At 49.9% G+C, this 15,019-nt stretch overlaps 1 protein-coding gene across 1 annotated transcript in view; it reads left to right on the forward strand.

Moving 5' to 3' along the window:
* The window catches only part of PAPOLA (poly(A) polymerase alpha), an 829,479-nt gene that overhangs the window by 355,029 nt on the left and 459,431 nt on the right, over positions 1 to 15,019 (forward strand). The window contains exon 14 of the mRNA XM_086937747.1: positions 13,387 to 13,506. Within this exon, the coding sequence (XP_086793873.1) occupies positions 13,387 to 13,506 (120 nt within the window). The remainder of the gene's footprint in view (positions 1 to 13,386; positions 13,507 to 15,019) is intronic.

Below are 15,019 nucleotides of genomic sequence, written 5' to 3' on the forward strand. Positions count from 1 at the left end.
CAGTTCACTGTGCTCCACTTTGACCTTATCAGCGCCCCTCAGGTGTTCACCAAGGTGATGTAAGTGGTTACAGCACATCTGTAGAGGTTAAGGGTCCCAGTCTTCTCCTACCTTGACGACTGGCGGTTAAATGTGATATTGGCCCAGACAGTTGTCTCCCCCTTTAGGAAGCTGGCTCTTTATATAGTGGACCATAATGAGATACACTGTGTAAAGAGTCTGGCAACCCTTATTGGCTTACAGAGGCAAAAATTATAACACTAAATGCTCTCATTTGTGGTAGTATGGACGAGCAGTTTAGGCTTATCAGAGGGTAGTTCTAAGCCTTTCTTTTACTCTCAGACGCAATAAATGAAAGACACGCTCCAGAATAAATCAGAGACCAATTTTGAAAAATAACTTGTATTTTTATGTATTTGTGCTACCAAGAACTTCGTTGTCAAGTAAATACTTTCTTAAATATGAATTTTTACAAGTAAATACTTCACTTAGCTGCGTCTTTATGCAGCAATGCTTCCCTATGAGAGAAAAGATATATGTTTCATACAGTTATTTGCGATCAGTTTCTGGGGGTCTACTTTGGGATTTAGGGTCTGTGCATCCTAGGGCCCTGCGGTCCTTGGTCTCACCCGTTGAGGATGCAAAATCAGGACAGCAGGGCCACTCTGGATGTGGGTGTCTGCTGTGCTGACGTCCCTCGATGGCTGCTCAGTCTGTCTCATTGGAGTCTGGACTGGACTGTTGGTCTTTATTTGCTGCAAGGGGTATTGGTCCTCTGCCCTCCGGTTGGTCTTGGTGTCCTCTCACCTGGTGGAGGGAACAGATCTGACCTTAAAGAGCACAGGCATCTCTTCCTGAGGACCTGCGATGTCAGGATAGCCGGTGAGCTGCAACTTGGTGAACTGGACTGTGCTCTTTGGTGCCTGCAGAATGCAGGGGAGTAACTTGTGTACTCCAAGAGAGATTGCTGGCAATTTGCAGTGGGCGGCAGACTCCTGGGGTTGTTGGATGCTTGTCATCTGCAGGACGAGTCACTGGTCACAATTGTTGAGATTGGTAAAGGCAGACAGGCAGGGTTTGGCGGCAAAAGTCCACGGCAGTCTTCAGTTCTCACTTTTCTTGTGGCTCTAATTTGTCCTCTTCTTCTTGATAGGTTGAATATATGTTCTTAATTTAGGAGTGTTAAGGGGAGTGGCAGGTAGTAGCCAATGGGCTACTTACCTTTAGGCTGTTTACACCCTCTGTATGACCACTTCCTGTACGAAGTGGGCATGACCCTGATCCAGAGAGCCTAATTTGCCCAAAATTAAGATGGTGGAATTCTGAAAGTCGTGCCCACTTCAGGTAGCCCACATTAGGGGTGGTATTAGCCTGAGAGGGGAACACGCCTCTCGACTAGCTAATTGTCCAGCCTCTCCTGGTGCCAACTTGACTCTGGGTAAGGGGTGGCATTTTCCCTTTCTGGGGAAGGCCTGGATCACATATCAAAGGTGATGGGGGGCATTTGAAGCCTCCTGCCTTGATATGCTGATAACTTAGCTATCCTGCGTGAACGAGATGACAACTCCTCCGGCTGCGAGAATTGTTTCTGCCCTCAGAGAGCACAGGCTCTCGCCTGCGGGAGATCAGAAACCTGTCTGTGGTGGCAGGCTGTTTTCAACCAGTCAACCAGCACACTAGTAGCACACTAGTAGTTGGTAGATTTTCAGGGGGCACCTCTGAAGTGCCCATTGGGTGCATGTATTCTTAATAAACACGCACTGATTCCAGTGATAGACTTGAGACAAAATGCTTGACACTAAACATCTCTAGTTTCATTGAAGCCATCATGTAGCAGGGGTACTCCTATTTACATGTGTCCTGCACATGCTCTCCAAATGGTTCCCTTTTCACTTGTAATATTCAAGAATCGACTTGATATCACAGGGGCATATTTGCTCATTCAGATATGTCCACACATGTAGTATAGTGCACCCTATTTTAGGGTTGTAAGGCCTGCTGTAGGGGTGACTTATCTGTACAGCATGCAGTCTCTGTAGGAATGACACACTGGAGGTCCATGTTGTGTCTTCACTTTTCTCTGCACCATGACACACAGCCTGTAATTGCAGTTTGCTTGTTTGTCCCCTAGGATGGCGCAATACAGCCTTTAGGGACCCTCTTTAGCATCCTTGCCCTAGAAACCAGGGGTGTCATTTACTAGGGACTTAAAAGGGTCGCCAAAGGTATTGCCAATTGAGGGAAACAATTGTATGGTTTTAGGGAAAGAATCTGACACTGGGGACCTGAATATCACAAATCCAGTGCACCTTGGTCAAAATTGCATCAGATACCAGGCAAAAAGTGGGGGTGATCATGTAAAAAAGGGGCACTTTCCTACAACCACATCTAGACTACGTTGAACCTCCTGCATTCGCTGAGGCTCACTAACAATTTGCCAAAGTCACCCCTGTCTCCCTCCCAGACGATCATTTTTTCAGAGATATTATGTATGCAGTGCAGTTTCTGGCTTATCCTCCGGAACAGTGAGTTCAGGATATTCGTGCTATGATTCTGATATTTCAGCCTCCATCCTGGATTTCGGCAAGACTGACTCTAAGGCTACTGTGTCGCATGGCCGCCTACAAGCTGTTGGTAAAACATGGCAGTTGGTGTATGCTGGCTCTGCAGTGGGATCTGAAGTCCCAGTGGGTACAACGCCAGGGTCTGATCCAGATTTTGGAGGGAAGTGCAAAACCGCTTCAGTGGTGGTCGTGGACCGCAATTTGGTCAGTGGTTGACCCCTCTCTTACCCATCCAGAGCTCACTATAGTGACAGACGTCTCACTTCCGGGTTGCGGCAGGCATCTGGGAGAGATGTAGATCAGAAGACTCTGGTCTTCAGTTGAGTCTCAGCTCCACATCGACCTGTTGGAACTGAGAAACGAATCTCCTGGCATTGAAAGCATTTATTCCTTCAATCAAGATAAACTAGGTCAGGTATTCACGCACACCACCGCCATGTGGTTTTACAACAAGCAGGGCTGGATTAGGTCGTGGACCCTGTGTCAAGAGGCTCTGCTTCTCTGGACATGGTAGGAACATCAGGGAATTTTCATGGTGGGTCAACATTTGGCGGGCTGTCTGAATGCCAGAGCAAACTAACTCCTCTGTTGTTGCCTCGCAGATCACAAATGGCGTCTCCATCCGATGGGGGTGCACGGTCTCTTCAAAGATTTGGGAGAACCATGCTTAGATCTGTTTGCGACTTACGAGAATGTACAATGTCAGCGGCTCCAGATTGGACAAGGAGAGTCTGATATCCCTAACTCCTAAGCATGAGCATCTGTCCTCTGATCAGGCTTCCCTTTGGGAGGATCTCCTGTCGCTGCAAGGGTCCTGCACCGAACCCTGCACACTCTCCATCTATATGTATGGATGTCATTCTGCCAGTCAGATGTCCCTTCTCGTCAAAAATGTATGCCTGCTGATGGGACAAATTTGTGGCTTTGTGTGCTGCCAAATAGATTGATCCTATCTGCACCCTTGTCCGAAAACCTTTAGTTTGCCTTATCTCTTGCCTGGCAAGGCCTTGCTTTGGACATAGTTAAAGGGTACCTCGCCGCCGTTTCAGCCTTCCTGTGGTTTTATTTTATTTTTATTTGTGGAGTTTTATATAGTGCTGACCTGATCGGTGGGTATCGGAGCGCTTTACATCAATTACAGGGCATGTTAAACACAAATACAATGATGCGGACAATCCCAAAATACAAATACTGAAAAGTCACAGTGCCAGAGAGAACAGGATAGAGGGCTAGCTGGCTTAGAGTGAAGGCAGAGTGAGGAGTCGATTACATGCTCCAACAGCTCCTATTGGTTCACTAGGGAACGATTGCGGAACAGAATTTTGAGCTGGCTTTTGAAATTCTAAAGGAGGTATCAGTTCTGATGTGGGGAGGAATAGAGTTCCATATTTTGAGCGCGTTTCTGGCAAATGATCTAGCCGCTGTGTTTTGTTTACGAGCTTTCAGTGGTATGAGTAGAAGGGTGTTTGAGCTTCTGAGGTTCCTGTTCTGTCCTGCTTTTTTGAGTTTGGCCGCCAGGTATTCAGGTTTGCCGGTGTATAGGGCTTTGGGAGTGAGACAGGCTGTTCTGAAGTTAGCCCGCATTTAAACTGGGAGCCATTTAAGTTCTCTGAGTGCCGGGGAGATGTGCTCATATTTCTTGAGTCTAGTGACCATTCTGGCAGCCGCTTTGAGAGTAGTGTTAAGGGGAGCAAGATGTGTTTTTGGAATTCCAGTGAGGACTGCATTACCGTAATCTAGTCTTAACCGCACCAATAATTGAGCAGGTTATTTGAAAGAAACACAGTGTTAGATTCCTTACCTTAGAATATCCCCAGGCGTCAGACTGCATCCGGAAAGTTTTCATCAGCAGTACCCTTGCCGGTCGGTAGGCGTCGTCCGCGGCTCCGTGTAAGTCGTCGGCATCGTGATCACCGGGATGACATCGTCGGAGTACTTAGACGCCGCCCTCGCGCGCTGACGTCAGTTCTTTTTTCCGCGCCAGCAAGCGATGGTCTGGGAAGAGCAGTACTCTAGTCATTTTTTGACTTACTTTTTTGATCACTTTTCGAGCCGATAATCGACTCGCGGTGCAGATAGGGATGCCTGGGTTTAAACTTTGTCAGGCCTGTCACCGCCTGATGTCGGAGACCAACCCCCACCGTCGGTGCCTTTTACTGCCTCGGGCCGACCACGACGACAGCTGGGACTTGACCTTGAAAGCTAGGTGGGAGCGGTCCCGCAAGCTACTCGAGCTCCGGCAGTCTGCTCCGCGCCGCTCGAGGTCCCGGTCGAGGAGGAGGTCAAGGGACCGGTCGCGGAGCCGCAGTCGTCGATCGAAGAGTCCGCATCATTTCTTATCTGGCTCCAAGTCCTCCAGTAAGTCGAGGCATTCTAAGAAAAAGTCAGAGACAATATCGCTCTTCTGACTCCGCTTGCGCGACGCGGCCAAGGGATCGGGCGACACCGCCCACGCGGCTCTATTGGAGCCGCATGCGCTGCCTCCAGGCCCATACCCTCCGGTCCCTGGCCTGCGAGAGACGCCGGAGGAGATTCTTGATTTCCTCATTGCCATGAAGGCTCATTTGCCTCTGTTGAGGCCTGCTGGCACACCTTCGGGCCCCGCAGACCCGACTGGGAGCCTTGGCGGGCCGGTGGTTCCGGCGCCGTCGGGTGCTTCGGCCCCTGCACCGTCGGCGACTTCGGTTCCGACGCCGTCGGCCCCCGTGGGATGTGTGCCCGGATCCCGGTCGACGCCTCCGCTGGCGCCGACCCCTGTGGTGTCCCTCCCGGCGACGTTCTCGGACGACGACCCCGTTTTCAGCCCCGGTCCGGTCGACGGGTGAGGCCTTCACCTATGACCCGGCTCCGTCATTCCAGCCTGCATTCCAGGACACGGATGAAGGGGAGGCCTGGGAGCGGTCTGAGGACCCTCTGGCTCAGCAGTGCCAGTTGAGCCAGGACTTGGCAGATGAGCTGGGGGAGGCCAGTAGTCTATTCACTTCGCCTGACAATGGATTCATCTTGCAACCCTCCGTGGCTTCGGAGGAGGGGGCTGCTTACAGCATGGTGTTATACAGGGCGGCCAAGGCCTTGGCTCTTGAGCTCCCTGTCGCAGCTGTGAGGACTAACCTCCTCACTGAGGTACTCAAACCGCAGGCAAGCTCCTCGGAGCCTCTACTGCCGTTTAACAAAGCCCTCACCGACGTTCTCATGGGCACCTGGTCCAAACCCTCCACAGGCCTCCCTGTGGATCGGAACGTGGCCCCACGCCACCGCCCGGCTCCGGGCGACCCCTGCTTTCTGCCCATTCACCCCACCCCCGAGAAGCTTGGTGATCCAGGCATCTACGTCCCAGACCGCATTCCCGACCGCTCCTCCGGACCGGGAATCCAAAAGGTATGATCAGTTTGGGAAGAAACTGTTCTCCTCTCTGAGTTTGGGGCTGCAGTCTGTTAACACCGCCTGCCTTTTGGGCTGTTGCACCCATCCTCTGTGGGATACGGTTGTGGAGGTGCTGCCACAGTGCCTGGAGGAGGCCTGGAAGCGACTCACCCAAGCCCTGGCGGAAGGACGTGATGCATCAAGATACTCGATCCGGTGTGGACTTGACACCACGGACTCGCTGGGTAGAGCGATTGCAATTACCGTGGCGGTCCGCCGCCATGCCTGGCTGAGGTCCGCCAACTTTGGAATGTCCAGGCCATGCTCATGGACATGCCCTTCGATGGCTGTTGCCTCTGGCCACAAAGCGGATAGTGCACTATAGTGTTTTAAGGACTCTGGGGCTACGGCCAAGTGCTTGGGCCTAGGCCAACATCAACAAACTTCCGCTTTTCGCCCCTTTCGTGGCCAAGGAAGGAGCGCCCCCACACGTCCAGCCAGCCACAGGCCGCAGAACCAGGCTCAACGCGGACGTGGTTACCGCCGTGGCTGTACCGGGGGGCACCTGCAAGGTCAGTCCAAACCCGCCCCACAGCATCTGCCTCTAAGCCTTCCTAGTCCGACATTTCAGGCCCATTCAACGCCAGTGGGGGCAGTGTCCGCCATCACCTCCCCCACTGGCGTACCATCACGTCGGACAGGTGGGGGCTGCAAATCGTCTGAAGGGGCTACTCCCTCCCCTTCAAGGCGACCCCTCCAGCCATGCCACCGCAGTACCACCGCGTGTCGGGGGATCACTTGCAACTTCTGCATCTTCAGGGAACAAACCACAGCAAAGGCCTCCCTCTCAACAGCACTCCAATTCTGTTTCCTGGAGTGTAGCTACCTGCTAATGAAAGCAGCAGGGTGATCTTGTCCATCATCATTGGTCTGAGATAGGACCGCTTCTATCCCTAGCTCAGAGGCATCAGTCTGTATAATGAATTGCTTAGAGTAATTTGGAGTCTTGAGAATAGGTGCTGAACACCTTGCCATTTTTAGGGTGTCAAAAGCATTTTGGCAGCCAAATTGTACAGTTTACCTTATTGGGCATCTTGTTGGAGGTGAGTTCTGTGAGGGGAGTCACAATGGACTCCTATCCTTTCACAAATCTCCTATAGCACCCACTCAAGTCAAGGAATGCCCTGACATGGATCTGGGTAATTACAGCTTCCCAATCCGGAATGGTTTGGAATTTGGGCTGGAGGGGTTGGACTTGGCCTCTACCTACAAGGTGGCCAACTTGCCCTGTGTGGCACTTGGATTACTTGAATTTTAGCACTGTAGCTTGCAGACCCTATAAAACGTCCCCAGGTGGACTAGGTGATCCTACCAGGAAGAGCTTAACACCACAATATCATCAAGATAAATACGATTGATTCATCCATTTAACTACCTATTCCATACAAGGACAGAGGCCAATAGAGGCATTATCAGAGTGGTTCAGAGCTATGACCAGTTGGGTGTCGTCAGCGTAAGTCACTATACGAACCCAAAATGGGAGCAAGATCACTTATTTCTCCCTTATAAGGCTCTTTTTTTGTCATCTGTCTCTGGAAATCTTAGCAGCAATTAGCGATTTCTCCCTTATAAGGCTCTTTTTTTGTCATCTGTCTCTGGAAATCTTAGCAGCAATTAGCGCGGGGACACTGTCTTCTGTGTAACCAGGTGCTTAATAAATGGTTTATTATTATTATTTATTATCACTGCAAGCGGAGTCATATAAACATTAAAAAAAGGGACGGACTAAGGGATGACCCCTGAGGGACTCCGCAATGGAGGGGCAAAGGTTTTGAGGTGACATCACCCTCAAACACCTGGAAGGATCTCTATTCCTAAAATGATTGCAGCCATGTCTGAAACAGACATGTTAGTGATAGATCCTGACCTTAGAATATCCCCAGGCGTCAGACTGGATCTGGAAATTTTTGCGTAGCAGTACCCTTGCACGTCGGTAGGCGTCGTACTTAGGCGCCGCCTCCGCGTGCTGAGGTCAGTTCTTCTTTTTTCAGCGCCAGCAAGCGCAGATCTTCTAGTCACTTTTTGACTAACTTTTTGGATCATTTTAATAACCTTTTCGAAGTTGTACGACTCCGATCGGTGCCATAGGGATGCCTGGATTCAAGCACTGCGAGGATTGCGACCGCACGATGTCTGTCACGGATCCTCACCACCTGTGCCTAACTTGTCTAGGCGTCGACCACGACGACAAGGCCTGCTCAGACTGCCGGGCCCTCTCCTCGAAAGCCAGGTGAAAGCGGTCCCGCAGGCGACTCGAACTCCGGCAGTCGGCCCCGCGCCGCGAAAGGTCCCGGTTCCACGGGCAGTCGATGGACAGGTCGCGGGGTCGGAGCCACCGCAGCCCTGAGAGTCGGCACCACTCCTCCGGGTCGAAGTCGTCGTCAGGTAAGAAACACAAGAAGTCGAAGAGGCGTCGTCGCTCTGCTGACTCCCCCCGACTCTCCGGTCCCTGGGCGAGACACGACGCCGGAGGAGATCAAGCGCTTCCTCATGGCCATGATGTCCCTCTCTCCTCCGACGGGCTCCGAGAGGCCATTCGGGCTCAGCGGACCCGTCTAGGGCCCCTAGCGGGTAGGGGGCTTCGGCCCCGACGCCGTCGATTGCTTCGGCCCCGACGCCGCCGGCGCCTTCGGGCCCGGCGACGCAGGGCCCCACGGTGCCGCCGGCGCCGGCACCTTCGGGCCCGGCGCCGCAGGGCCCCACGGTGCCGAGGCCGCCTTCGGGCCCGTCGCCGCAGGGCCCAACGGTCCCGGCGCCTTCGGGCCCGGCGCCGCGGGACCCCACTGGACCCACTTCGGGATCTGGGTCGTCGCCGGTGGACCTTACGACCCCCCCCCCCCCCCCGCGTCGGTCTGTCAGGTGTCACCTTCGGCGCCCTCCTCGGGCGGCGCGGTCCCCGATACCTCCTTCGCTCCGGTTCCTAAATCTGCCCAGAGTGCTGAAGAAGATCAAGCGCGACCGGGCCCAAGTCATCCTTGTGGCTCCGGACTGGGCACGAAAGTACTGGTATCCCAAGCTACTCAGCATGTCCCTCGATCCCCCGAATTGTCTGCCCCTTCAGGAGGACCTTCTGTCGCAGCAGCAGCAGGTGACGGTCCTCCACCCGAACCTGTCCAGCCTCCACCTCCATGCGTGGAGATTGAGCGGCGACAGTTGAGGCCATTTGACTTGCCTCCTGAAGTCTGCAATGTAATTGTGGCAGCCAGGCGTCCCTCCACGAAGTCGGTATACGCCTGCAGGTGGAACAAATTTGTGGCATGGTGCACAGCAAAGGCTGTGGATCCTCTCTCTGCATCCCTTTCTGAGGTTGTCCTTTCTTCTTTCTCTTGCCCAGCAGGGCTCTGCTCTGGGCACTATCAAGGGCTATCTTTCTGCCCTTTCCACCTTGTTAAGGCTACCTGATCAGCCTTCTTTGTTCAAGTCCCCAATTGTAAATAGGTTCTTGAAGGGTATCAGTCATATGTTCCCCCTGTTCCTTTCGTGATGCCTCAGTGGGACTTGAACCTGGTTCTGACTTACCTGATGTGCGCTCCCTTTGAGCCACTTTATAACTGTCCTCTTCGTCTGCTTACCCTTAAGACTGCTTTCCTGGTTGCCATCACCTCTGCCAGGAGAGTGAGTGAGCTCCAGGCTCTTTCATCTAAGCCTCCCTTCCTTTCCGGCCATCCGGACAAAGTTGTGTTGTGGACGATACCCTCTTTCTTGTCCAAAGTAGTCACAGCCTTCAACATCGGGCAGTCCATCACCTTGCCCACCTCCTTTCCGCCTCCGCACCCCACAAAAGAGGAAGAGCGGCTCCACCACCTGAACCCAAAACGTGTTCTTTCATACTATCTGGATCGCACACGCCAGTTCCGGGTGGATGACCAACTCTTTGTTGGTTACGTGGGCGCTAAGAAGGGACCGGTGGTGCACAAACAGCCCATTTGCCGATGGGTCGTCTTGTGCATCAAGGCTTGTTATTCACTGGCTAAAAAGGAGCCTCCAGTGTGGCTACGTGCCCATTCCACTCTGGCCATGACAGCTGCTACTGCCCTGGGTCGGGGAGTCCCCTTCCCGGAACATCTTTCAGGCAGCTACGTGGGTCTTGCTGCACACGTTCGCAAGACACTACTGCCTGGACAGCCAAGTCCGGAGAGATGGCTTCTTTGGTTGTTCCGTTCTCCAGGACTTTCTGGTGTGGTCATTGGTTCGCAGACCCACCACCGGGGTTGGTATTGCTGGGGTATCTATTCTAAGGTAAGGAATCTAATACTAACCTGTTTCTTTCAGATGCACAAGTTACCTTCGGTAACGATATATCTGTAAGAAACAGTAGTTAGTATAAGATTCCTTACCGCCCCACCCATCCTCCCCGTTCTGCGAACTGATATCTAGGGTTAAGGTCATCCCCTTTCAGGGCCCTAGTTTCATGGCACCAGTGTTGGTTTTTATCATGGCTCTGCGTTTCTGGCGCGGAAAAGCTGTGTATAAGAACTGACGTCAGCGCGCGAGGGCGGCGTCTAAGTACTCCGGCGACGTCATCCCGGCGCCAACTACGACGGACGCGGAGCCGCAGACGACGCCTACCGACGTGCAAGGGTACTGTTACGCAAAAGTTTCCGGATCCAGTCTGACGCCTGGGGGATATTCTAAGGCAGGGGTCTCCAAACCGGTCCTGGAGGGCCGGATCCATGCCAGATTTTTGGGATATCCCCATTGAGATACATGTAATTATTTTTAAAATCTGGCATGGATCCCGCCCTCCAGGACCGGTTTGGAGACCCCTGTTCTAAGGCAAGGAATCTAATACGAACTACTGTTTCTTACAGATATATCGTTACCGAAGGTAAGTAACTTGTGCTTTAAGCTGATACGTGGCTGATACGTGGCAAGATCTTTCATAATCTCTGCCGCGGCCACATGAGATGGATGATCAAAATGCAGATTAAAATCACCTAACAAAGTAAAATTAGTGTGGGTACTGGCGAGTTTAGCGGCCATCTCGGGTAACATTTGACAACATTGACCCAATGAGCCAGGGGGCGGTAGATTAGGATACCAGACAAACAGAGCTTGGGGGTAAAGCCTATTGTTATTAGGATGTTCTCGCAGTCTGGTAAAGTACTCCCAGAAATGCAGCAGCTAAGGTGGTTTTTGTAAATGATGGCAATCCTGCCGCCTTTGCAGAGAATCCGATTTATTATATGGATTAGGTAACCGGGGGGATGGCTTGAACAATCTCAGGATCCGATCCTGAGTTAAGCAAAGTTTCAGTCAAAAATAAGACTTCTGGGCATTCTTCCTTTAGCAAGATAAGGATCTCTACCGCATGCTTGGTCAGCATCTACAGTACAACAGGAACATTTTGTATGATTTTGGAAGGGCCCGCGAAGTTTGAATAAGTGGTGATGGTCTAAAGGGACAGTGCATGCAGCTGGAGACCAGACTGCCCGGAATAAGGGAATGGGCACAATGTATCATTTGTGCTGTGTTTAATTGACTCAGCTGCTCAGCATTATATTCACAGCCCTTATTAGAGAAAGGGACAGGGGTTGTGGCCTCTGGCCCGGCCGGACGTGGACAGACGGGCTTGCCTTCGGAGCGCCTGGTGCACGTCTGGCCCGGCATGTGGCTTTAGTAGCCGGCAAGTACAGATTGACCTGTGACCCTCTTCTGCTGGAAGTCAGGCAGGTCAGGCATATCCCCTTCACTCCACTCAATCTGCAGTGCCATGGCGGACCGGGGGAGCGGAAACAGTGTCTATACCACCCAGGAGGTGGACAAGCAATCCAGGAACCCCCGTAAACCACAACGAGGTAAAAGTAAAAGATAAGGGCCAAAAGTATAAAAGGTTAAAAAGTTAAAAAGCAGCAAGTGCAGGATCAGTTTAAAAAAACAACAAGCTACCCTCCAAATAAAAAATATAGCACCAAGCGCTTCCTTAAGGGCGAATAGAAGTGCGGCAGCGGGTCCTTCTAACTTACTGTCAAGCTGCGCATCCGGCCTGGCATGTGTCTTTAGTAGCTGGCTGGTGCAGATTGACCTGTGACCCACTTCTGTCGGATGTCAGGCATATCCGCTTCCCTCCACTCAATCTGGAGTGCTGTGGCGAACCGGGTAAGCGGAGACAGCATCTGTACCACCCAGGAGGCGGACAAGCAATCCAGTAACTCCAGTAAACCACAACGAGGTAAAAGTAAAAGATAAGGGCCAAAAGTATAAAAGATTAACAAGTTTAAAAGCAGCAAGAGCCAAATCAGTTAAAAAAACAAGCTACACTCAATATAAAAAAATATAGCACCAAGCGCTTCCTTAAGGACGAATAGAAGTGAGGTTGCGGGTCCTTCTAACTTACTGTCAAGTGGACCAACTATATCCACACCTACCCTTTCAAAGGATACCCCAACCGCTGGTAGTGGAATTAAGGGTGCCTTTAGGTGTCCACCTGTCTTGTCTCACTGGCGTGATAGGTGACACAGGAGCTTGCAAACTCCTTCACTTTTTTGGGACAATTGTGGCCAATAAAATTAGTTGACAATTCTTTTCCAATTTTTTTTCAGGCCCAGATGTCCCGCTAGGGGAATGTCATGGGCCATGTGAACAGAAATTCTCTATACAACTGAGGAACTACCACTCTCCTTGTGGCTCCAGGTTTGGGGTCTCGGTGTACGGGAGTCCTTCCTCTCAATAGATGGCAAGGCTGTGTTCAGATGGTGAATATGCAGCACCTCAAGTGGCAAACAGATTGTTGCAGGCAAGTACAGTTTTCCTTTTCAAATGTTGGCCCTTGCAATACTGGCCTTTCTGGGCATATTTTTGTATTTATTTTTCCAAAAGGTTTGAGAAATACTGTTCTAGTGATCACTCTCTAAGCCTACATTGATGCCTGATAGCACATCTCTAGATTTTTTTGCAGGTGAGTCCAGATGTAGCCCTCTTCTCAAATATATAGTTTTACTTGTGCAAAAGCACCCTTTGGTGCTCCCTCTGCATTGCTCACAATTTTTGAAATTCAAATAAAAGCAAAGTTTTACATTGATAGATAAATGCTCTTTAACAAATCTGCAGAGCAGAAGTTAATTTCTAATGTATTTTAAAGCACTCCATGTTTTACAGAAAGAAACACGTATAGCATATTCATTCAAATACATACAAGCCCCAGATCATTAATGGACCCAGTTATCTTCTCTCTAATATCTTACTGATGACATCTATTTCCACATATCCTAAAGTACATTCATTTAGTAAAGTCAAGATTTTGAATGCTATAGAAGAGGGTGTCGTTGTTGTGTGAGTAATTAAACCTAAAATGTATTACCAACCAGACATTAGCTTTAAAAATATCATTTCATTATTTTCATACTCAAATATTTTAGGAGTAGTGAAACATTAATTTTCATTTACTATCTTCATATAGGGTGGGCTTGGTGGAGTCAAAAATTCGGATTCTCGTTGGCAGTTTGGAGAAAAATGAATTCATTACTCTGGCTCACGTGAACCCTCAATCATTTCCAGCACCCAAGGATAACATAGAAAAGTAAGGCAAGATTTAAATCTAAATAAAAAGTGTATTTGAGGAAACAACCTTGAAATAGGGTCTGTTTCACTAATTTGCTTAATGTGTTTAGTTTGCGTAGTATTTTGCTATGGCTATGCCCTTTGCCCTTGTAGCCTTTCATTAATCTTTATATTTTCTTTCAATGCCTCAAATAATTCACTGCATAAGCTGGCTTGTACTCTATCCTCCCTCTTTCGCCCAAAACAAATGTTAATTTCTCTTGGTTGACACAAAGCTGTTGGAGTGATACCTCTTTGCATGTCATGCCTGTGTATATATGCTTTCTGGACTGTTATGTGATTTCTTAGGGTCAGCTCATGTAAGCCCACTAGAAATGCTCCAGATCATTTTGGTTTTGTTGGCATGAGAGTTCTGTGATACCAATGGGACTATTGTTGGCTACAGCCTCTAGAAACAAACCTATGTTGTGACTTGTGGTGGTGGCAGCATGTTTATAGTTCAGGGTCACAGACTTTACCTGTACCCCTTTGGGAAGAGAGCTACAGCTGTCTGAGGTTATCCTTACTGCATAACTGTGAGTGGCCCAGCTGTCCTGATTTTGCACCCAACACCGGCGACTTCAAGGCTCCGGGACCCACAGAGCCAAGCCAACATTTTTGCTCTACACCCGAGCACCCCAGCTGGGGTACCGAAAAACCGTCTTAGCTCACTTGTCTCCCCAACCTTTGAGACCCAAGCCCACTGTTGGGAGCTCCCAGACTTGTCCCCAAGCACCGCTCTGCAGTCTGTTTTTAGGTGCCCCCCCTTCTCTTTACTGGCACAGCCCGCACAGCTACCAACTCGATGGGCCCCTCTGCAATCGGACGCCCCAGGGAAGCAACGAGTAACTGCTGATAGTTCTTTGGACCATGGCCCCTACAACCTTAAGAACTGAAGGAGACCCCAAGAGTATATATATGCTACCTATGCCTTTTCTCCCATATAAAAGCATAAAGTATCATTTAAGTAACTGTTTTACTTACCTGCTAAATTCGATTTTTTTAAAAGTACTTACTTTTTTTTCAAAGTCTTGGTATCAAAATGCATATAAACGTATGACTTATTTTTCTAAATTGGTATCAGATTTATTCTTGTGTGTGTGTCTAATTTTTTCCCTCTTAGTACCACAAATGCTTAGCACTACCCTGTAGAAAGCTGGCTCTTCAGTATACCAAAAAGAGGTATCGTAGGAAGCTGGCTCTGTATACTATACCATTGTAAGTCATAGTGTGCACAGAGTATAGTGGATCCCCGAAGGCTTACAGAGGTTTAAGTGGATAATTCCTTACTCTCTATTTGTGGTAGTGTGGGTGAGCAGTAATGCTTTATCAGAGAGTAGTGTTAAGCATTTATTGTACACACTCAGGCACAAAATGATAACACACACTCAAAGACTGAACTATGACCAATTGTTTGTATAAAAATACTTATTTTGTTGTATTTTATTTTTAGAACCAAGCAGGCTTCGGTACAGGTAAGTAAAGTTGTACTT

This window comes from Lissotriton vulgaris, chromosome 9 (assembly GCF_964263255.1).
Source record: "Lissotriton vulgaris chromosome 9, aLisVul1.2, whole genome shotgun sequence".
In the NCBI taxonomy this organism is placed as follows: domain Eukaryota; kingdom Metazoa; phylum Chordata; class Amphibia; order Caudata; family Salamandridae; genus Lissotriton; species Lissotriton vulgaris.